This window comes from Schistocerca gregaria, chromosome X (genome assembly GCF_023897955.1).
Source record: "Schistocerca gregaria isolate iqSchGreg1 chromosome X, iqSchGreg1.2, whole genome shotgun sequence".
Classification (NCBI taxonomy): Eukaryota; Metazoa; Arthropoda; class Insecta; order Orthoptera; family Acrididae; genus Schistocerca; species Schistocerca gregaria.
This window is the reverse complement of record NC_064931.1, coordinates 518,774,867-518,798,487: the sequence shown is the minus strand read 5'-3', so window position 1 is coordinate 518,798,487 and position 23,621 is coordinate 518,774,867. Positions and strand designations below refer to the sequence as shown.

At 44.5% G+C, this 23,621-nt stretch overlaps 1 protein-coding gene across 1 annotated transcript in view; it reads left to right on the top strand.

Annotated features, from left to right (window-relative positions):
- Positions 1-16,542, top strand: part of LOC126298210 (regucalcin-like) — a 403,275-nt gene extending 386,733 nt beyond the window's left edge. The window contains exons 4-6 of the mRNA XM_049989516.1: positions 7,206-7,418; positions 7,501-7,613; positions 15,929-16,542. Of these exons, the coding sequence (XP_049845473.1) occupies positions 7,206-7,418; positions 7,501-7,613; positions 15,929-16,159 (557 nt within the window). The 3' untranslated portion in view covers positions 16,160-16,542. The remainder of the gene's footprint in view (positions 1-7,205; positions 7,419-7,500; positions 7,614-15,928) is intronic.
- Positions 16,543-23,621: the final 7,079 nt, after the last annotated feature.

The following is a 23,621-nucleotide window of genomic DNA, read 5'->3' as shown; positions in this document are numbered from 1 at the left end:
CATTGCTAGTCTACATTTTACATCCTCTCTACTTCGATCATTATCAGTTATTTTGCTCCCCAAATAGCAAAACTCCTTTACTACTTTAAGTGTCTCATTTCCTAATCTAATTCCCTCAGCATCACTCGACTTAATTCGACTACATTCCATTATCCTCGTTTTGCTTTTGTTGATGTTCATCTTATATCCTCCTTTCAAGACACTATCCATTCCGTTCAACTGCTCTTCCAAGTCCTTAGATGTCTCTGACAGAATTACAATGTCATCGGCGAACCGCAAAGTTTTTATTTCTTCTCCGTGGATTTTAGTACCTACTCCGAAATTTCCTTTTGTTTCCTTCACTGATTGCTCAATATACAGATTGAATAACATCAGGGAGAGACTACAACCTTGTCTCACTCCCTTCCCAACCACTGCTTCCCTTTCATGCCCCTCAACTATTATAACAGCCATTTGGTTTCTATACAAATTGTAAATAGTCTTTCGCTCCATATATTTTACCCCTGCCACCTTCAGAATTTGAAAGAGAGTATTCCAGTCAACATTGTCAAAACCTTTCTCTAAGTCTACAAATGCTAGAAACGTAGGTTTGCCTTTCCTTAATCTAGCTTCTAAGATAAGCCGTAGGGTCAGTATTGTCTCACGTGTTCCAATATTTCTACGGAATCCAAACTGATCTTTCCCGAGGTCGGCTTCTACTAGTTTTTCCATTCGTCTGTAAAGAATTCGCGTTAGTATTTTGCAGCTGTGACTTATTAAACTGATAGTTCGGTAATTTTCACATCTGTCAACACCTGATTTCTTTGGGATTGGAATTATTATATTCTTCTTGAAGTCTGAGGGTATTTCGCCTGTCTCATACATCTTGCTCACCAGATGGTAGAGTTTTGTCAGGACTGGCTCTCCCAAGGCCGTCAGTAGTTCTAATGGAATGTTGTCTACTCCGGGGGCCTTGTTTCCACTCAGGTCTTTCAGTGCTCTGTCAAACTCTTCACGCAGTATCGTATCTCCCATTTCATCTTCATCTACATCCTCTTCCATTTCCATAATATTGTCGTCAAGTACATCGCCCTTGCATAGACCCTCTATATACTCCTTCCACCTTTCTGCTTTCCCTTCTTTGGTTAGAACTGGGTTTCCATCTGAGCTCTTGATGTTCATACAAGTGGTTCTCTTTAGTCCAGAGGTCTCTTTTATTTTCCTGTAGGCAGTATCTATCTTACCCCTAGTGAGATAAGCCTCTACATCCTTACATTTGTTCTCCAGCCATCCCTGCTTAGTCATTTTGCACTTCCTGTCGATGTCATTTTTGAGTCGTTTGTATTCCTTTTCGCCTGCCTCATTTACTGCATTTTTATATTTTCTCCTTTCATCAATTAAATTCGATATTTCTTCTGTTACCCAAGAATTTTTACTAGCCCTCGTCTTTTTACCTAATTGAGACTCTGCTGCCTTCACTACTTCATCCTTCAAAGCTACCCATTCATCTTCTTCTGTATTTCTTTCCCCCATTCTTGTCAATTGTTCCCTTCTGCTCTCCCTGAAACTCTGTACAACCTCTGGTTCTTTCAGTTTATCCAATTCCCATCTCCTTAAATTCCCACCTTTTTGCAGTTTCTTCAAGAGATATAATGACATAAAATTCAAGCAGCCTGCTAGAGGTGGCGTGTTCTTAGTTTGATTAGCTGGGACACACACACACACAAGCACACACACACACACACACACACACACACACACACACACACACACACACAAAGACACACACCAGAAAGCAACTGACGATAGCCAAAACTGAACTCACAGTTCACAGCGCAGGAGTCTAGTGTGCTATCGTCCACACTCTAAGAACAACTGACTGACTGTATCAGTTTTGGCCGAGCGGTTCTAGGCGCTTCAGTCTGGAACCGCACGACCGCTACGGTCACAGGTTCGAATCCTGCCTCGGGCATGGATGGGTGTGATGTCCTAAAGTTAGTTAGGTTTAAGTAGTTCTAAGTCCTAGGTGATTGATGACCTCAGACGTTAAGTCCCATAGTGCTCAGAACAATTTTTTTGTATCAGTTTTTGTTCAAAAATTCAAATGGCTCTGAGCACTATGGGACTTAACATCTATGGTCATAAGTCCCCTAGAACTTAGAACTACTTAAACCTAACTAACCTAAGGACATCACACAACACCCAGCCATCATCAGTTTTTGTAGTGCATGTGGGTAACAGGAGTGAATTGAAAAACGAGCGCATTTTACTGTTAACTTGGTTCCGGGGTACCTAAAACCTGCAATTTGTGTTTTTAAATGATTACTTCTAACGTACATTTTCAGGATTAGGTGCAATCTTTAAGACTTTCCAATCACAACAATGTACCGTATTATTTTTGAAAATAGGTAATTGAGAACCGCACTTTCACGCCCTAAAATGCGATAATGCACAGATACCTGTTGGTTCCTGAATTACCACTTGTTCAAACTCTCATTACCAGTAAAATGGGCCTTTTGTAGAAATGATAAATTTAAGCTATGTGAGGAAAGGCTAGATGATGAAAAGCTACGTTTCGTAGCTAGACTGACTTAAGGTACATATTTTGAGAATGTTAGCAAATTCAGCCTAAATTCCAGATAAAGGAACCCAATTTTCCAAACTTTGAAGGAAAATGGTTTGATTTTTTTCTCGACGGTTCCAGAAGAATAACATTTTCTGATTTTTTCATTTATTTCAGTTGCGTAAATCGTTTTTATGATTTGTCATAAAAAGGGGAAGTTCGTATTTAAACGTGACTTCCACGAGAAAAAGAAATCGTACTTGAAAGGTTGAGGTAACAAATGCGATTGTTACGATTCATTAACGTGACTCACTTAGAGAAAAAAAGACCGCAGTTCCATAGCCGAGTGATCAGCGGAATTGAATGCCATGTGCGAGGCCTCCGGTTCCATTCCTCGCGGGGTCGGAGATTTTCAGTGCTAAGCCATGTCTCCGCAATATCCTTTCTTTCAGGAGTGCTAGTTCTGCGAGGTTCGCAGGAGAGCTTCTGTATAGTTTGGAAGGTAGGAGACGGATACTGACAGAAGTAAAGCTGTGAGTACCGGGCGTGAGTCGTGCTTCGGTAGCTCAGATGGTTTGCCGGCACGGTAGCTCAGCGTGTTCGGTCAGAGGGTTGGCTGCCCTCTGTAATAAAAAAAACTGAGTGAAGGGATTAATAACGAGCTTCGACGGATGTCATGTGACGTCCGTTACGACGAAATACAACGAACCATAACGAACAAAATGAAAAAAGATGGATAGAGCAAAAAAAAGAAAAAAGAAAGGATGGTAGAGCACTTGCCCGCGAAAGGCAAAGGTCCCGAGTTCGAGTCTTGGTCGGGCACACAGTTTTAATCTGCCAGGAAGTTTCAACTTCATACTTACTCAGCAACCATAAACAAAATACAAGGAAAATAATTATGATTATGAACCAATAAATCTGAGGGTTTCTCAGTTCGTTAATGTAACAACAAAATTACGAAGAATAAAAAATAACATTAATTTTCAAAAAAGCTGCTCAAAGTGTACTCTTTCCATTATGATTGCAAGTACTGTAACGGTGCGTCATGGAGTCCGCAAGGTTTCCAAAATCAAAGGTTTCCCTAATTTCGTCAAAGGCTAAAATTATGCTCGTAAGAAGCTCTTCGATTGTCTTTACTGCAGTCGCGTAGACAATTTTCTTCACATTCCACAACAGATAAAAATCTACAAGGGTAAGATCTGGCCAACGAGTTAGCCAGAGAACTGGACCATCTCGACCAATCCACCTCTGCAGATACAACGTAGTTAAATGCTCACGTACCACAACAGAGAAGTGCAGTGGTGCGCCGTCGTGCTGCAACCACATTAACTGACGATCTTCCCTTAGGAACGTCTTGAAAATACAACGGAAAGACGTTTACACGAAACGCTAAATATGTCCACCAGTTTAAACGGGGAGGATCTAGGACGGGACCCAACAAACAATCGCGTACTGTAGCTCCGCAAATGTTAACGCTATGCTTATAGAAATTAATGTAAGTGCTATGTGTGTTTTCGTCGTTACAAACATGGCTACTTCGACAGCTGAATGTCACTTCTTTGGTGAAATATGCCTCGTCTGTCCACGACACCATCCTTGCGAAATTTGGATTTTCAGTCTATTTGTTTAAGTATCACAAGGAACATTGATTTCGAGAAGAATAGTCTCGCGCCAAATCCTGCACTTCCCCTAGGTGGTACGGAAATAAAGTTTTGTCATACTACAGAGTGCGAAACCTGTTTCTAAAAACGAACGGATACATTTTATCATGTTTAGTTTTTGGGCATAACGTAAGAAAATATGATTAAATTCACTTACTCGCAAAGTTGACAGTAGGATTTGCGACAACCATATCGAGAACGTTTTGTTCAAACTGAACTGTTCACACGTAGTGTTGTCGTCCAGTGTCAGCTTTGTTAACAAGAAACTTCCAGTCTCTCTAAATTTTCTGCCAACCTTTACTAAAGTAGTCCCACAAGGAATAACGTGGTTAGGAAATCTAGAGTAGTAAATTATGCGGGTCTCGTGTACATTTTGATCCGCAAATCGGCGTATTCGTCCAAGGAATACCGATGACGCTCAGTGTTACCGCTACGCTCAGTTATGTGAAAAATGTGTCACGCCTACTTCCGTCGTTGTCCTATCACACCTCTTTCCGTGTAAATTCGCAGCTAAATCAACAAAGATCGACTGCGTAAATACGACTTCCGAAGGTGATCGAATGACTAGCAGACAAAATTCTGCTATACAAGGTGATAGCCTTAATGTCAGTTGTTCTCGTAGCGTAGATGGCAGGCTCGAGTTCGATCCTCGCTGTCGTCCAATGTCAATTTTTTGTATCATTCTCTTGTTTATTTGAGGAAATGGTACGAAGGACAAGTTAGGCAACACCATCTCCAGAAGGCTGCTTCAATTTGTACGCGCAAGGACCCGTTTGGCTAACTTTAATGCTAATTAAATCGGAAACGGGACAACGTACCGAATTTTTTTAAACAATTATTTCTCAACATAACCTACCGTGCAACACTTTTTCAAACCTTTCAGTCGTTTCTGACCACTCTGTACGCGTGCAATATATGTCACATACACACATGTTGAACATCTCCTGCCGGCCCGTGTGGCCAAGCGGTTCTAGGCTACGGTCGCAGGTTCGAATCCTGCCTCGGGCATGGATGTGTGTGATGTCCTTAGGTTAGTTAGGTTTAAGTAGTTCTAAGTTCTAGGGGACTGATAACCTCAGATGTAAAGTGCGATAGTGCTCAGAGTAATTTGGACTATTTTGAACATCTCCTCCTGAGCCTCTAGATCGATTTCAGCCAAACTTTGTACACATTTTACTTACATTCAGGACGCAAATGCTGTGGGAGTAATAACCACCAACCTTCCGTTGGGGTGGGGGTGGGTTTGATAATGGGGTGGTGAAGAGAGAAGGGGGCTGGAGGAGATGGGCGAAGACACGGGGCGTGATGAGGTGGACAGAGAGAAAGTGAGGAGGAAAAAGACAGAGAGAGGGGGAAGGAGGAGATGAATGAAAGAGGGTGAGGAGGACGTTGTGTGAGAGAGGGGAAGGAGAAGATGGACGGTGAAGAGGGGAGGAGGAGATGACAGAAACAAGGGGGATGGAGAGAGGGGGAGGAGAAGATGGACAGAGGGAGAGTGGAGAAGCAGATGGACTAATAGAAGATTAGAACAAATAAATACCCGGGAAAAGCCAAGTTTCTCAGCTAGTATTATCCACATACTAAATACTTGGCGCTCTTTTTCGCACCTATGGGGCCCGCGCCTCGGCTCACACTTGTTCAACCCATGAGCCGATCTCGCTTATTAAGTACCTACGCATCTGCATCCCGACAAACTTGTGGAAAGCACACCAAGCAGTATCAACCGTGGTGCAATGCATGGAGAGGGATAAATCCTTGCCGGCCGGAGTGGCCGAGCGGTTGTAGGAGCTACAGTCTGGAACCGCGCGACCTTAGGTTAGTTAGGTTTAAGTAGTTCTAAGTTCTAGGGGACTGATGACCTCAGAAGTTAAGTCCCATAGTGCTCAGAGCCATTTGAACCATTTTTGATAAATACGTAGAGAATATCCAGCAGAACTGTTTCATTTCTCAAATGTGTGACTAACAACAGTGTGTCCTATTTTGTTACTGTGTTATTTTATTTAGCAATAAAGTTATTATGCATAGACTAATAGGTTTTACTCTTTTTATACCTCTTCCTCCCCCTCCCCCCCCCCCCCCCCAATTCTTGAATCTAAGCATGCACAAGTCGGCATATATACTGGCACTGTAAAGCTATATGACCGGTTATCGTCTTAGTTTGTACTTACAAAACCATGGCATGGTTCACGCGTAGATTGAGTGCAAAGTACACTGCCTGATAAGAAAGGTGCAGCACCCAGTAGATAAAGTCGGATTTCAATGTAACTTCACATACGTTCACGCCATTGGCCAGTATGTAAAATGACGAGAGTTGCAATTTGCAGTGACAAGTGGAACAGGGAGAATGGCGACGACCTGTGGAAAGGTTCCATTTTTCTAATGTTTTGGAGAGGCATAATGTTATAGGGAACCATGGGGTATAACTTCAGGTTTCGGCTAGTAGTGATTGAGGCAACTCTGACATGTCATGAACCTCTTGCATCCTCATGTGTTACATCTCATGCGATATTGTAGTGCCATTTTTGAACAGGATAATGCTCGTCCACATATGGCACATGTCGCTATGAAATGTCTGCGTGATGTTGAGGTACTCCTCAGTCCAGCAAGAACCACAGATCTGTCTGGGAGCAGCTCAGGCGTGAACTCCGTCCCATAGCCAGTATCCAGGATGTCAAGGACCATTTACAGTAGTTTTGGCCCAACTTGCCTCAAGAGAGGATGAAGTCGTTCCCAAGAGAATCACTGCGTACACCCAGTTCAGAGGGGGTGCAACGTAATACTAATAAGTGGGCTCATACTGCCAAGTTAATTATAAATTTGTCACTATTTTATAGTCACTGTAATAATATCACATATTCCCTCAACTCGTGAAGTTTCTTTTCGTTCACCCCCCCCCCCCCTCCCCATTCCTCCAGGCAGTGTAGATACTAAAGGATGGGGCGAATTATAATATGTATTTCAAGTATTCAAATACTATAATGTCATCTACATTCAATTTTCAGGTACAATGGGTCCGTACAAGAACAATAAAGTCACACCGGAACGAGGAATGCTATTCAGCTTGGACAAGGATAGAAAAGCAGTAACACACGTGACAAAAATTGGCATTGCTAACGGCCTGGCCTGGAGTTTAGACAACAAAACCATGTATTACATTGACTCTGCTACCCGAAGAGTCGACGCATTCGATTTTGACATAAAAGCTGGAAAAATAAGTAAGGTTATATATAGGATAATTCTTTATCCTTTGTGAGTAATGCATTAAAAATACTGACGAATGATTGTTTCTGTTTAAAGCAAACAGGAGGACCATCTTCGACTACCCAACGAATGGTGTGGCAGGATTTCCAGACGGCCAAGCTATTGATGCGGATGGCAACCTGTGGATAGCCTCCTATGACGCCAATCTGGTAATGATTTCATGTCACACTGTTCGGATAAAAATATGCTTTCAAACATTTACTTCAGAAATGGAAAACCAATTGATTACCTCACTATTGAACTGTGGATACTTGGCGAAACATGATTACATGGAACACACATTTCTTGACAACTTGTTTCAATAACTAATTTTGCAACCCAGGTTTAGGGTGCGGCTCATAGAAAAACTGATAGGGGAGTGTGCATTCGACATAATGATCACCAGAGAAGTTGAAAGGTGCAGCCAATAGACTCCCCCTTTGCGCAGCATTTTCTGGATACCAGGCACAGTTATTTAGTAAACGTATAAATCCTAAATTCTGGGCACAGCGGGCAGGAACTGTGATTGGAATTCTCGAGATGAAGAGGCACTACAAGAACTATCCTGAACAGATACTGAATTAACAGACCGACTTCGGTTACTCTCCACTTCTTAACACTGACAAACCTGACTGAACGCCAAACCCTTCTGAGCAGTTGCGCCCCACTTGCAGCATCCCCTCGCTGTACTAAACTGATGTAAACGTTTTTAAATTTAGCCGTGATTCCGTAGAAAGTGGTATAGGTGACATATAGGATAAGTGGTCATGCTTCCCCACCTGAGACTGCGCTAGTTAAGCTAACCCTTACGTGGATTATTTCTGCGAATCTGTCGTAGATGTAGCACCTCGAAGCAGTTCTTGTGACGCTCTGGATTCTTCAGAAGGTGCAACGATGCCAGCTCTGCCTAGAAGTGGATATTCAGAGTGCTAATTTACTTGAAATAAGTCCAAGGATGCCACTACGACGCGTTTATTAGCAAACATCGTAAAACAGTAACAATTTAATACAGTGAAACGATCCTCTCAAAAAGAACAAGCTCCGAGTACATCCTACCGGCGACTGGCGAGATTGGGAAGCGGCCGGAATATCTTGCTTAGATTGTAAAACTTCGTCGCTCTTCGAACATCTTCGTTATTTTAATAATACTCATTTTCTACTGAATTAAATCGTTTCCTTCATAGCGATATTATGGTATGTTGTTTTCGTTGTTGTAGTCTTCAGTCCTGAGACTGGTTTGATGCAGCTCTCCATGCTACTCTATCCTGTGCAAGCTTCTTCATCTCCCAGAACCTACTGCAACCAACATCCTTCTGAATCTGCTTGGTGTATTCATCTGTTGGTCTCCCTCAACGATTTTTACCCTCCACGCTGCCCTCCAATAATAAATTGGCGATACCTTGATGCCTCAGAACATGTCCTACCAACCGATCCCTACTTCTAGTCAAGTTATGCCAAAAAACTTCTCTTCTCCCCAATCCTATTCAGTACCTCCTCATTAGTTATATGATCTACCCATTTAATCTTCAGCATTCTTCTGAAGCACCACATTTCGAAAGCTTCAATTCTCTTCTTATCTAAACTACTTATCGTCCATGTTTCACTTTCATACATGGCTACACTCCATAAAAATACTTTCAGAAACGACTTCCTGACACTTAAATCTATACTCGATGTTAACAAATTTCTCTTCTTCAGAAACGCTTTCCTTCCCATTGCCAGTCTACATTTTATATCCTTTCTACTTGGACCATCATCAGTTATTTCGCTCCCCAAATAGCAAAACTCCTTTACTACTTTAAGTGTCTCACTTCCTAATCTAATACCCTCAACATCACCCGACTACATTCCATTATTCTCGTTTTGCTTTTGTTGATTTTCATCTTATATCCTCCCTTCAAGACACTTCAACTGCTCTTCCAAGTCCTTTGCTGTCTGACAGAATTACATTGCCATCGGCAAACCTCAAGGATCGCTAAGATGCATCATGCCATCTCATCTGTTGTTTTTAGGTCATGGTCGAATCTCTTAATCCGTTTCGTCTGATTCTGGCCATTTTCTCTCAAAAACACTGCTAATGGCTGATTTGACTCTAACACACTAACACTTTTTATCCACCGGTGTTTTCAGAATTTAGACCGCAAGCCGAATGTGTTGTCTGTATTCCGGTTTTTGCCTGTGAATGTGAGGGCATTTGTGTGTCATTATCTAAGCCATAACCATTGGCTTGTTTCTGGTTTTCGTTCAAGTCAGTATGTTTCGTGCAAATAAACGAAAGTGTAATGTATCATTTTCATACACCCGTAGCTGATGCACCAAATCGTTTCTAATATGATTACGCCAGCTGCAGGCAAGCACTAATTTTTATAGTAAATAAATAATTAATACAAATTAGTTTCTGAATCTAAATAATGTGATAATTCATTAACCCTTATTTAGCTTCCAGAATAGTGGAAAAAATTGATAACTGCATAAAATTAACTTCCTCATTAACTTTCGCATAAGCAAACAATTTACTTAGGGGGGAAAAACGATTTCTGTCGTGAGGCAAATAACATCATAGTTATCCACCACACACTACTGAACCTGAACATAAACGAATGTAGCATACAGAGCATAAATAGGCGATGAATTCGACTATTGTAAGACTATATGATTGGCGACAGGTCACTGGAACAGTAACTACTGTACAATAGTAGTTACAGTACCATTCACAGTAACGTTTATTGGGAAAATGTTTTGGATGTGTAGTTAATTCACGAAAGAAAGGGCTTACAGAACACTTGTTCCGCCATTTATTGAATATTGATCGTCAGTCTAGGGACATTTACCGAGTTGAATTAATAAAAGAGATAGACATGGCCCAAAGAAAAGTGACATGTTCGTCATGATCAATCGTTTAGCTGATGCGATAGTGTTAACGGAGATTCTCAACGAACTGTAGTGACAGACGCTGCAAGAGAGGTTTTGTGCATCACGATGAGCTTTACTATTTATTTATTTATTTACTTATTCATTCACTGATCATCTTACAATGATGAAGGATTTGACATCATAATACATTGAAAATAAATAGCTCAAAAATATATAAGTGTACATATATGAGGACAGGACAGATGGCTGGCCATGGCCTTGATGAAGGCACCATCCAGGCATTTGCCTGAAATGATTTAGGAAAAACACTCAAAACATAAATCAGAATTTCCGGGCAAAGCAATCTCCATCCATCCGCAGTGTCTGAACAACCACTCCGCCACATTCGATTGGTCCCTATTGTAAAATGCCCTTAGATATATCCACAGTTTGCTCCAGATAAATTATGAATCAAACATAGTCCCCCTCTTTGTCACTGCACACATCAAGGACACACACTGGTGCCTCCTGAACCATGAACATGCTGCTATGCCCCTTGCATTAACTCCAGTCTGTTTCGGAAACTGGCTCCAGGAGCGAGTGAGTAAATGCGGGGAAGAGAAGGTCAATATATTACGCCCTCCGACATATGTGCATACCGGATGAATCGCCTAAACTTTGCAATATTGTGGAAATGGAAAGTGCTACTGATGTGTGGTTTTCATACAAAAGATTGATAGCTGCAAGTATTGCTAGCCAACAAACAGATTACAATAACATTTATAAAGTGTATTTTTGTGAAGATATACATTTTAAATGAAACAATGATTATTAATATTAGCAAACAAAAAGTAGGCTGAATCAGAATGTCAGAGGTGTTTGTTACAGGATTTTAGTGCGAGGCATTTACAAGATATGGTATACTGGAAAGTTCCCACACCAGCACTCGTACAATACCTGTGGTAGCACACACTAAAGAACAACACAAGTGCATACAGTAGTTACGTGGATTGTGACTAGTAACGAGACAATTGACCATCACAGGCTGGGTTCAAAATGACTACTGATAGCGGGAATACCCGCTTCCCGTCTGGTATGGAACGACTGCTGCACACGTGCTACCATTTCAGTGGAGATGTCCGAGCGGTGTATAGTTTATATGTCCTTGTAGACAGCGTCTTTCAGTTTTACCCACAGAGAAAAGCCTACAGGCATCAAGTCCGGAAAACGGGCCGGCCAAAGCACAGGTTCTCTGCGGCCAGCGCAACGATATGGAAACAATTCGTGAAGACATGCTGTAGTACTTTGTGCACTATGGGCTGGACGGGCACCATGTTGTTATTACAGGTTCCTCCTAGTCTGCAGAGGAACGTCTTCTAGCATCCGTGGAAAATGGTCTGTGAGGAGGCTGCGTCCACTCTCGACGTACTGCCCGGACTCTTGCCACACACTAACTGACTAGCAAGTCGCAATGCACTCAAGGAACACAGAAGCACACTGTAACCAAACATTACAACATCGTACCCAGCATCTACGCAGGTCGAATGGCACAAATAAGTGTCGGTGTGGAAACTGTGTTGGTGTGGAAACTTTTCAAAATACAGTATCTCGTGAACGATTCGCACTAAAATACCACAACAAACACCACTGATGTTATGTATGAGGCGCAACTATGGGCCTCATCTAAAAAGGGTGACCCAGCTGAGTCACGCAATTTGACACTTAGTCTGATCACAAGGGGTGGCCATTATTGCACTCGTTGATCACGTAGGCTGACGTGAGGATCAATGAACTATACTTGACGGGATGTATCTGGAACATCTTAGGTGATTAGAAGTTAGTAGACAGGAATACAATTAAATACTTAGCTTTAATTCAGCATCAGCGATGAACGTCGATCTTGACTTTGTACAATAATATTTACAATTTCAGTTATAGACTGAACTGCGAATACTGCTTTATAATTCTGATTGCTTCACACAAATAGGTCAATTGGCAATGCATAAACTGTATGTGGCGCCTGGCTAGTCGTAGCTACTGACTCAGCTGAAGGCTATGCTAACTAGCGTCTCTGCAAATGAGATCTCCGAAGCTATAACAAGTGAACCATTCCTATTAAAGTCGGCTATAGAACTGGGCAGTACGACAGCTTGTCTCGTAAGACCAGCCGAGTGGCGGCGCTCGGTCTGCTAGCATCGACAGTGTGGCGACTCGCGGGTCCGAAGTGTCCTGACGGACCGCGACCGATTTGAAGCCTACAGCTTAGCCAGTGTGGTGCCTTGCGGTGCTACCACAACTGACATTCTGATTTATCCTACTTTTAGTTTGTTGGTGTCAACAGGCGTTGTTACTGTGGTTTCACCTCCAGACACCACACTTGCTAGGTGGTAGCCTTTAAATCGGCCGCGGTCCGTTAGTATACGTCGGACCCGCGTGTCGCCACTATCAGTAATTGCAGACCGAGCCCCGCCACGCGGCAGGTCTAGTCTAGAGAGACTCCCTAGCACTCGCCACAGTTGTACAGCCGACTTTGCTAGCGATGGTTCACTGGCTACATACGCTCTCATTTACATAGCCGACAGTTTAGCATAACCTTCAGCTACGTCATTTGCTACGACCTAGCAAGGCGCCATATTCAGTTAATATTGATATTGTGAATCATGTACCTTCAAGAGCGACGTTCATCATTAATGGATTAAAGTAAAGTATCAAACTAATTACGTCCGCTTTCTGAATTTTAATTCCTTGTCATGTTCCAGATCTCACGTCAGTATAGTTCTTCCCTCCTCACGCCAGCCTGCGCGAGCTAAAACGCGTGCATTTCGACCTCCTCTAGTAACACGGTGTTGGCTCTTCTGCCAACACAACAGTTACATTCAAAAAGTGTAAGTTTGCACAAAAAATACACTTTCTAGCGGCGTGGGGTAGCTGCGCGGTCCGGGGCGCCTTGCCACAGTTCGCGCGGCTGCCCCCGTCGGAGGCTCGAGTCCATCCTCGGGCATGGGTGTGTGTATTTTCCTTAGCAAAAATTAATTTTAAACAGATTAAGTAGTGTGTAGGGCTATGGACCGATGACCTCTGCAGTTTGGTCCCACAGGAACCTACTTTCTAAGTATTATTACAATCTGTTTATTGGCTAACAATACTAGCCCCTGACTGGATTGGACTGGATTGTTTGGGGGAGGAGACCAAACAGCGAGGTCATCGGTCTCATCGGATTAGGAAAGGACGGGGAAGGAAATCGGCCGTGCCCTTTCAAAGGAACCATCCCGGCATTTGCCTGGAGGGGTTTAGGGAAATCACGGAAAACCTAAATCAGGACGGCCGGACGAGGGATGCGAGTCCAGTGTGCTAATCACTAGCCCCTGACTACCATTCCATTCCATGAAAACCGCACATCAATAGCACTTACCTTTTCCGCAATATCTGCTGTGGAAGTTGTAGGTGATTCACCCTGTATGTTACGAAATGATCACAAAATCGAGAAAGCGGAACTAAGGTTGAAGTTTATCGACAATCATTCTTCCCGTGCACCGTTCCCAGGTGCAACAGAGAAGGTGGAAGGAGATTGTGGTACGACTCCAGATACCTTAAGCTGGCTTGCAGAGTATTGAGGCAGATGTAGATGTAGTATTGGTGCCCCGCATGGAGCACTAATAAATTTCCACGAAACATAAATGACGCACAACGTGGGTGCTAACAAGGGAACATCCCGAACGCACCCCCCTCAGATTTAGTTATAAGTGGGCACAGTGGATAGGCCTTGAAAAACTGAACACAGATCAATCAAGAAAACAGGAAGAAGTTGTGTTGAACTATGAAAAAAAGTAAGCAAAATATACAAACTGAGTAGTCCATGAGCAAGAAGTTGTGTTGAACTATGAAAAAAATAAGCAAAATATACAAACTGAGTAGTCCATGCGCAAGATAGGCAACATCAAGGATAGTGGAAGCTCAGGAGCGCCGTGGTCCCATGGGTAGCGTGAGCAGCTACGGGACGAGAGGTCCTTGGTTCAAGTCTTATCTCGAGTTGCCGGCACGGTAGCTCAGCGTGTTCGGTCAGAGGATTTAACTGCCTTCTATAATAAAAAACTGAGTTAATAGATTCACAACGATCTTAAACGGATGTCTTACGACGTCCACCCAGAGCAAATGCAACGAACAAAAGCGAACACAATTGGATTAAAAAGAAAAGTGAAAAGTTTATGTTGTGGTTGGCAGGAGAGCCAACACCGTGTTACTAGAGGAGACCGAAAGGCACGCGTTTTAGCTCACGCAGGCTGGCGTGAGGTCTGGAACAGGACAAGGAAATTAGAATTTAGAAACATCGGACGTAGCTGGTGGAATACTTAACTTTAATCCATTAATGACGAACGTCGGTCTTGACGGTACATGATTCAATATCAATAATAACTGATAATGGTGCCTTGCTAGGTCGTAGCAAATGACGTAGCTGAAGGCTATGCTAACTATCGTCTCGGCAAATGAGAGCGTAGAAGTCAGTGAACGATCACTAGCAAAGTCGGCTGTACAACTGGGGCGAGTGCTAGGAAGTCTCTCTAGACCTGCCGTGTGGCGCGCTCGGTCTGCAATCACTGATAGTGGCGACACGCGGGTCCGACGTATACTACCGGACCGCGGCCTATTTAAAGGCTACCACGTAGCAAGTGTGGTGTCTGGCGGTGACACGACAGTTTACTTTCTTTATTTTCACAAAGTTGTGATCTGTCCGTTCGTTCATTGAAGTCTCTGTTCACTGTAATAAGTTTAGTGTCAGTGTGATTAGTAGACGAAAGGACGTGCTTCTCCAATGGGAACCGAAAACATTTGATCGCAAGGTCATAGGTCAATCGATTCCCCCACAGGAAAACACGTCTGAGATATTGTATACTACACTAGTGACGGCATGTGCGTCACATGGCAGGAATATGTTGTCGGCCCACCTAACTTGTACACTTGGCGAATGGGTAAGAAGATTCTTCTACCTTGCCCGATTTAGGTTTTCTTGTGGATGTGATAATCACTCCCAAAAAAGTGATGAAAACATAATAGTTTGTCACATAAACTGCAACAAATGAATGCAACAGTTTCACAGTCGCACAGGTTTCCCTGTGCTCTGTCAAAACATATGTTTTTAACGTTTTCAAATTTTTCCGTGTGTAGACCGTCAAATCCTGCATATATCCAAGAAAAGCTGAACACGACCTGGAATTTTGGAGAGTGAAGTTGATTATGCGTGAGTGCCTGAACTTTGATATTGTCTGAAAGTAAAAAATTAAACTTCTGGCTCAAGGGAAGACTTGAACCATAGACGTCTCGGTCCGGAGCTGCTCACGCTAACCACGGGACCATGGCGCTCCTGAGCTCAGGCTCTCCTTAATGTTGCTTATCATGCACATGGACTACTCAGTTTGTATATTTTGCTTAATTTTTTTCATAATTCCACACAACTTTTTCCTATTTTCTCGATTGATCTGTGATCAGTTTTTCAAGGCCTATCCACAGTGCTAACTTATAATTAAATCGGAGGGGGGTGCGATGGGGAGGTTCCCTTGTAAGTAACTATATAATAGACTACATTTTCACTGTTGGCTAATGTTATTGAGACTCGGGTGGTTCTGCGCCGTTTCAGGTTATTCAAGTCAACCCGTCGACTGGGAAGCTGCTGAAGAGGGTCGAGATGCCAGCTCCGAAGATAACTTCGGTGGCGTTCGGCGGAGAGAAGCTGGACGAGCTGTATGTGACGTCAGCGAGGGACGAGCTGAACGACGAGCAGCTGCGCCGCTGGCCGCTGTCGGGCTGCACGTTCCGCGTCACAGGGCTGGGTGTGACTGGCCTGCCCGGCCAGCCCGTCTCTCTCTGAGCAGACACAGTCTGCCTGCCACTTGTCTTTTCTTCCTAGCATGTCTAGCCACCTACTACCTAGAAACATTACATTTCTTCTCGCAGTGTCCTCCAGTATCACCGGTTTACTTATTCTCCACCGACAGACATACGAAACAAAACGGAAAATTATGTAGTTGCGCATGTCTGTCGATACTTTCTCCTTGTCACCTACCATGTGGCTTCTGTCTCGTGGTTCCGTGACCTGTTGTGACTTTCAGTCTGTGTAGGAGAAGACTTTGGTTGCATAAGTGGGTATTCTACCATACTTAGTACAGAACACTTGCTTTTATGTCGCACTTTGTAAGTGTAATAAAAATGAACTACTATCAAGAGCACTTAAATAAAGCCCTGAACTATTGAGCCATGCTGTACTATATGAATATTTGTGCCCCAGAGGTAAGACTGGCAACGCGATCCAACCATAAATGTTTAACGAAATAATTACAGAAACACGAGCTTACTTATCGTATGGCAAACGGAAAGGAATTTTGCATAGACAGATATTCAAGCATCAATTAATTGGTAACCATTCATCAAAACTTTGTCCAAAAGTTATATACTACCTATACTTTCAGCTCAAAGGCAAAGCTGTGCTTGGGGATTATCCCTCGTATCTGTAATCACTGAATTTAGATTTGAAAAGAATGTTTATTCAAACGCTTATTGCTATTATTATTATTATTATTATTATTATTATTATTTCTCATATGGCCCATGTTTTTAAATCGTAAGAGTAGCTATACCTACACAAAGATTACTAAATTAATACGTATCAACACTTCAACACATTTCTCCAGCATAATGTAACACAAATGACAACAGCTATAGGCGAGTATCAATGTCTTTTATGCAGCTTATAACATCACTCGTTACTCCAAGGAAATCTTCGAAAGGACACTTTTGTGTGACATGTTGATACAACATGAGGAACTGTCTGTCGTTCTGCACCACAATCACAACATGGTGATGAAAAATTTGCCCCACATTTGGAGAGGGCCTGCACATCGTCCAGTGGCCATTCTGATGTGGTTCACGGAAATCAAAATTGCCTGCGGCTGGTCAAGTCCAGGGGATTTCTCGTGGATGCAGCACAGATTCAGTCATTGTGGAGGAGATTTTGTTGCCTACAGCGTTTCCCTACGTTCAATACTGGAAGGTCGAGGTTATCAACGATCTTGTGGTATTCTCGTAGTAGTGCACTCTTCCATCTGATGTCAGCAGTTGGAGCATGATCAACATAGGGAATTAGTATATGGGAGCAGATGGTACTGACCTACTAACAAAGCACATGACTTCTTTAAGTTGTACATCTATCTTTTTCACATATGCACTATTAAGCCAGACGGACACACAGTACGCTGCCGGTGAGTAGAGCAGGCCGATTGCTGATACTCGAAGTATGTCAGCTGACGATCCCCAAGGAGTGACACAGAGTTTATGGAGAATTTCATTGCTGCTTTTGAGCTAAGCAGATGTTCATGCCAAGTGCTCCTTAAAAGAAAGTGACCTGATTACGTAATTCCAAGGTATTTTGAAGGATGTTATGACGACCTTCGTCTCCCTCAAAATCTGCTGGACAAATGAAAACATGCTTCTTTTGTTGTATTTGAGCAGGTTATAATCCCCATTTGCAAAAATATTGGCTTAAGATGTGTAGCTCAGAAGTCAGGTTTTCTTTATTTGTTTTGAAAGTTCTGTGTTGGTTAGCTATTGCCGAGTCATCCACATAGCCCTACTTTCTGGACTGGTTTGGAGCAATATCACATACATAAAAATTAAACGAGGGAAAAGTGAGGATGGATCCCTGCAGTAACCTCTTATTCAGTACTTTTGGACAGCTAGTGTCTTTTCATGTTGTTACAGCAATTGCCGTACCAGCTAACATGTTATCGATTAGTTTAGTTGTCTGTCTGTACGGAATAAATTGTAATTTGTTATGTTTATAAAGCAGAGAGAGAGGGAGAGATGTTGTGTGTGTGTGTGTGTGTGTGTGTGTGTGTGTGTGTGTGTGTGCGTGTGTGTGTGTGTGTGTGTGTGTGTGTCTGGGATCTCCTCCCAAACCCCGTGATCGATTTCTACCAAATTTAGCACAGGAACAACAGGCCTTAAGAGTATCAGTTCTGTGGGGTTTGTTACCTCCTAGCTCCAATAGGAGTGGAGATATGGACAAAACGCATTTTTTCCAGTCTCTGGCCTAGAGACTGCCCTGCACAAGAGGCATGTTGTATAGGAACAATATTGGCCTGCCAAATCAACGTGATTTAGAGGGCAGCCTAAATGCCGGGGGCAAGAAAGAGTTTCCCAGGCCCCAACATGTTGGCTGCCCTGCATGATAAGTGTGTTGTAGTAGTGTGAGCCTACTTTATCAACCTGCTTCGCATGGTATCCTGTATATCAAGGGCAAACAAATCATTTTTAAGCACCTGGTGTTTAGCCTGCGTTTTGGGAGTACTATTGGCCTGTTTTATGGAACTGTTTTGCAGAGGTTGCACTTAGCGATGGGTGCGGCTGGGGACAGGCTGAGATGGATGAAAAGAGGAGGTGGGCAGAACAAAGGGGAGGAGCAAATAGACATAGAGTTGGGAGAAAGTGGAGATGTGTGAGGCATGTGCAAAATGTACAGGGGTAGTTGGCAAGTGGAAAAAGAAGAGGGGGAGGTGGAGATGCAGAGACAGAGGAGGAGGAGGATATGGTCAGAAGGAGGAGGGATGAAGTATGGTCAGAGAGAGGGACTGGAAGAAAGGAGTGGAGGAGATGAAGAGACAGATAGAGTGGGGAGGAGGAGATAGATAGAGGTGACAGGGTAAGCTAGACAGACAATGGGAGGGAGAGGTGGACACAAAGAGGGAGAGGAGAAGGTGTGTTTAATATGTGTGTTGAACGCAAATGCGGTCGAATCCGTGGGCGAAAGCCTAGTAATTTATAAAGCCACCTACGACCCCAAACTGTATTGTATGGTCCACTTATAACAACGAAAGCCACTGATGTTTTCTGCTTCATTTGGTATCCTCCTTCAATAAATATTGTTAATGATAAGACTGTCCACGTCTGTTACATTTCTTAAGTCACATGAGTCCCCAAGTTGGTGCTAATGAGCAGTCACATTGAGGCAGTATCTAAAGCTGAGAAGCAGAGGCACCCGATAATTTGAAATCCTGGTCGACATGAATTTTTTACAAGACATGGACTCAAACGGTTGTTTTCAGGACCCTCCAGCTATAAACACTTTGTTGCGGACTGCACTGTATTTCGTCAGGAGGCCGAGCAAGTTCAAGAGTGTCGAGGGCAGTGCAGAGTGATACAGTGGTATTCGGTAACATTGCTTTATTCAGATAACTTACCGTACTCGATGGTGAGGGGTAGTGTCAGCATGCCGCCCACCGATGTCCCGCGAGTCCAGCCGGCTCAGCAGACTCCTGGCATGCCGGCGTCACTGCTGTCGTCATCAAGGCCGCCCTCCGATGAAAGTCGGCCGCCACTCTCCAGGTCACCACCCAGCGATGCTGCCCACGATTCCAGAGGCTGCTACATTCCCTGCTCCTCGCCGCCCTCCACCCCGTTTGGCCTGCCCTGTCTGACCGTGGGACGAAGGTGGATGTACTGGTCACCCATGGCCCTCGGGCCACTGCTGCTCCCAGGACAGGATCGGACTCGAACCCGCGCCCTACTGGACGCTGTGCATCAACTTGCTGCTAGTGGTGCTTGCCAACACCCGCCACGGTCTCTGGCGCTGCTCCCGTAGCCTGGAGTGGAACCGAGCCCCCCCCCCTGGACCCACAAAAGACCGCTGTCACTGCCCTCCTTCAGGCAGACCGCGCAATCTCCAAGTTCCAGGCAGCTGTTCCGTCGTGCCCCGGTGTTGCGTCCCAGGAGGCAGAATATAGCCTGAACAATTACATACACTCCTGGAAATGGAAAAAAGAACACATTGACACCGGTGTGTCAGACCCACCATACTTGCTCCGGACACTGCGAGAGGGCTGTACAAGCAATGATCACACGCACGGCACAGCGGACACACCAGGAACCGCGGTGTTGGCCGTCGAATGGCGCTAGCTGCGCAGCATTTGTGCACCGCCGCCGTCAGTGTCAGCCAGTTTGACGTGGCATACGGAGCTCCATCGCAGTCTTTAACACTGGTAGCATGCCGCGACAGCGTGGGCGTGAACCGTATGTGCAGTTGACGGACTTTGAGCGAGGGCGTATAGTGGGCATGCGGGAGGCCGGGTGGATGTACCGCCGAATTGCTCAACACGTGTGGCGTGAGGTCTCCACAGTACATCGATGTTGTCGCCAGTGGTCGGCGGAAGGTGCACGTGCCCGTCTATCTGGGACCGGACCGCAGCGACGCACGGATGCACGCCAAGACCGTAGGATCCTACGCAGTGCCGCAGGGGACCGCACCGCCACTTCCCAGCAAATTAGGGACACTGTTGCTCCTGGGGTATCGGCGAGAACCATTCGCAACCGTCTCCATGAAGCTGGGCTACGGTCCCGCACACCGTTAGGCCGTCTTCCGCTCACGCCCCAACATCGTGCAGCCCGCCTCCAGAGGTGTCGCGACAGGCGTGAATGGAGGGACGAATGGAGACGTGTCGTCTTCAGCGATGAGAGTCGCTTCTGCCTTGGTGCCAATGATGGTCGTATGCGTGTTTGGCGCCGTGCAGGTGAGCACCACAATCAGGACTGCATACGACCGAGGCACACAGGACCAACACCCGGCATCATGGTGTGGGGAGCGATCTCCTACACTGGCCGTACACCTCTGGTGATCGTCGAGGGGACACTGAATAGTGCACGGTACATCCAAACCGTCATCGAACCCATCGTTCTACCATTCCTAGACCGGCAAGGGAACTTGCTGTTCCAACAGGACAATGCACGTCCGCATGTATCCCGTGCCACCCAACGTGCTCTAGAAGGTGTAAGTCAACTACCCTGGCCAGCAAGATCTCCGGATCTGTCCCGCATTGAGCATGTTTGAGACTGGATGAAGCGTCGTCTCACGCGGTCTGCGCGTCCAGCACGAACGCTGGTCCAACTGAGGCGCCAGGTGGAAATGGCATGGCAAGCCGTTCCACAGGACTACATCCAGCATCTCTACGATCGTCTCCATGGGAGAATAGCAGCCTGTATTGCTGCGAAAGGTGGATATACACTGTACTAGTGCCGACATTGTACATGCTCTGTTGCCTGTGTCTATGTGCCTGTGGTTCTGTCAGTGTGATCATGTGATGTATCTGACCCCAGGAATGTGTCAATAAAGTTTCCCCTTCCTGGGACAATGAATTCACGGTGTTCTTATTTCAATTTCCAGGAGTGTAGAAACAAAGTAGAAGTTTATGGCTCTGAGCACTTTGGGACTTAACATCTGTGGTCATCAGTCCCCTAGAACTGAGAACTACTTAAACCTAACTAACCTAAGGACATCACACACATCCATGCCCGAGGCAGGATTCGAACCTGCCACCGTAGCGGTCACGCGGTTCCAGACTGAAGCGCCTAGAACCGCAGGCCCACACCGGCCGGCTTAGAAGTTCATGCCGAATACTTATAATATTGCTGCGAGACTGGCCCCTCTAAGCGTAGACCAGCACAGGCCCATCCCGGCCCTCGACTGACCTGGTACACTCTGTCAAGCTAAAATTGCCCGTTTATTTGTATTGTTTTCTCCCTCACTACTGACGTAGTGTCAGAGGGAGACAGAAACTATGGCAGGGAGGCAGGGATAAATTCCCGCCGAGCGGTTCTAGGCGCTGCAGTCTGAAACCGCGCGACCACTACGGTCTCAGGTTCGAATCCTGCCTCGGGCATGGAGGTGTGTGATGTTCTTAGGTTAGTTAGGTTGAAGTAGTTCTAAGTTCTAGGGGGCTGATGACCACAGCAGTTGAGTCCCATAGTGCTCAGAGCCATTTGAACCATTTTTAAAACAACGCTGCCGTTTCCTGTCTCGTTGTTGCTCCTCTCAAAACAAAATGTGCCTGCAATACCGCCGTCGCAGCGCCGCGCCCGCGACTGCCATGTTCACCTTGCCTGGCCTGCTTAATGTCGTCTGTTGCCACACTCAGCCAGCGGCCTCAGATTTCATCGCCTAACCGCATCTTCATTGAATTTTGATAAAATTTCCCATTCCCACGACTACGACTGACACTATCACAGCAACTTCATTAAACCATATAGATCAGGATATGATTTAAGAACAAAATCTCCACATACTATTGCAAACAGGGAGCCCCTCGCTACCTTCTGTTCCACCGCACATCTCACTTACATATCAGAAAACCATGAACCATATTCAGAAATCACTAGTCTTCCAGAACAGCAGCCAACGAATTACCTCTGTCCATCTGTCACCATAATCCACTCAAAGAACGATGTATTTATTGCTAATGGTTTGTAATGGTAGTATTTCCTTAATTCAGTTAACTGTTCGTGCCATATCTGCGCGGCAACATGTAACTATGTCACGACTTGGTTTGAACGAAATACGAGTAATTCAGAAAAAAATACCGTTGTATCTAACATAGCCGGCCGTTGTGGACGTGCGGTTCTAGGCGCTTCAGTCTGGAACCGCGTGACCGCTACGGTCGCAGGTTCGAATCCTGCCTCGGGCATGGATGTGTGTGGCGTCCTAAGGTTAGTTAGGTTTAAGTAGTTCTACGTTCTAGGGGACTGATGACCATAGATGTTAAGTCCCATAGTGCTCAGAGCCATTTGAACCATTTTTTATCTAACGTAAAGTATGTTTTTCGAAAAGAGTAACGAAACACATGGCTTCTAGCAAGACAAAGAATCATTTATAACACAGAGAAAGGCGATAAGTTTGAATGTACAACAAGACGTAGTCCAGTTAAAATGATACTACTTTGTCCTAGAACCTGTTTCCATTTCACAAAAAATGAGAGAACTCTGAGCCTTCGTTTCATTGCGTGGAAGGAGCGATCGAAAGAAAACTGCTAATTTTTAGAATACACGTCCGAAATAACCTATACTTTCGCCTAATGGTCACCACGGCAAGTAACTGAAAAGATCTCACCCATAATCTTCGTCATTGTAGAAACTCCGAATCTTCTCCCATCGACAGGCCAGACGAAACAAGAATAAGGATAGACCAGACTGCCTCCCAAACAGAAACGCAGGAAATGAGTGGCGATAACTCATTGCAAACAATATCGTCTAGTCATTCCAAACTGATGAACCTTTCTGATTGTCTGAGGGTCTAAACAGGCTTCCAAAGGCATCAGTGTGTATACAAAGAGATAGCTCAAAGAGCTCGTTTCGATTAAGTGAACCTAACCATAGTATACGCACGCAAATCATTGCAAAGATAAACTCACGATTTAAGAAAAGTAAAAATATAGTGATTTGAAAATGAAAGTACAAACGAACTGGTAACTTTACGCTTTTATTCTGCCTTGCGTTTAGTGCTTAAGGTAATT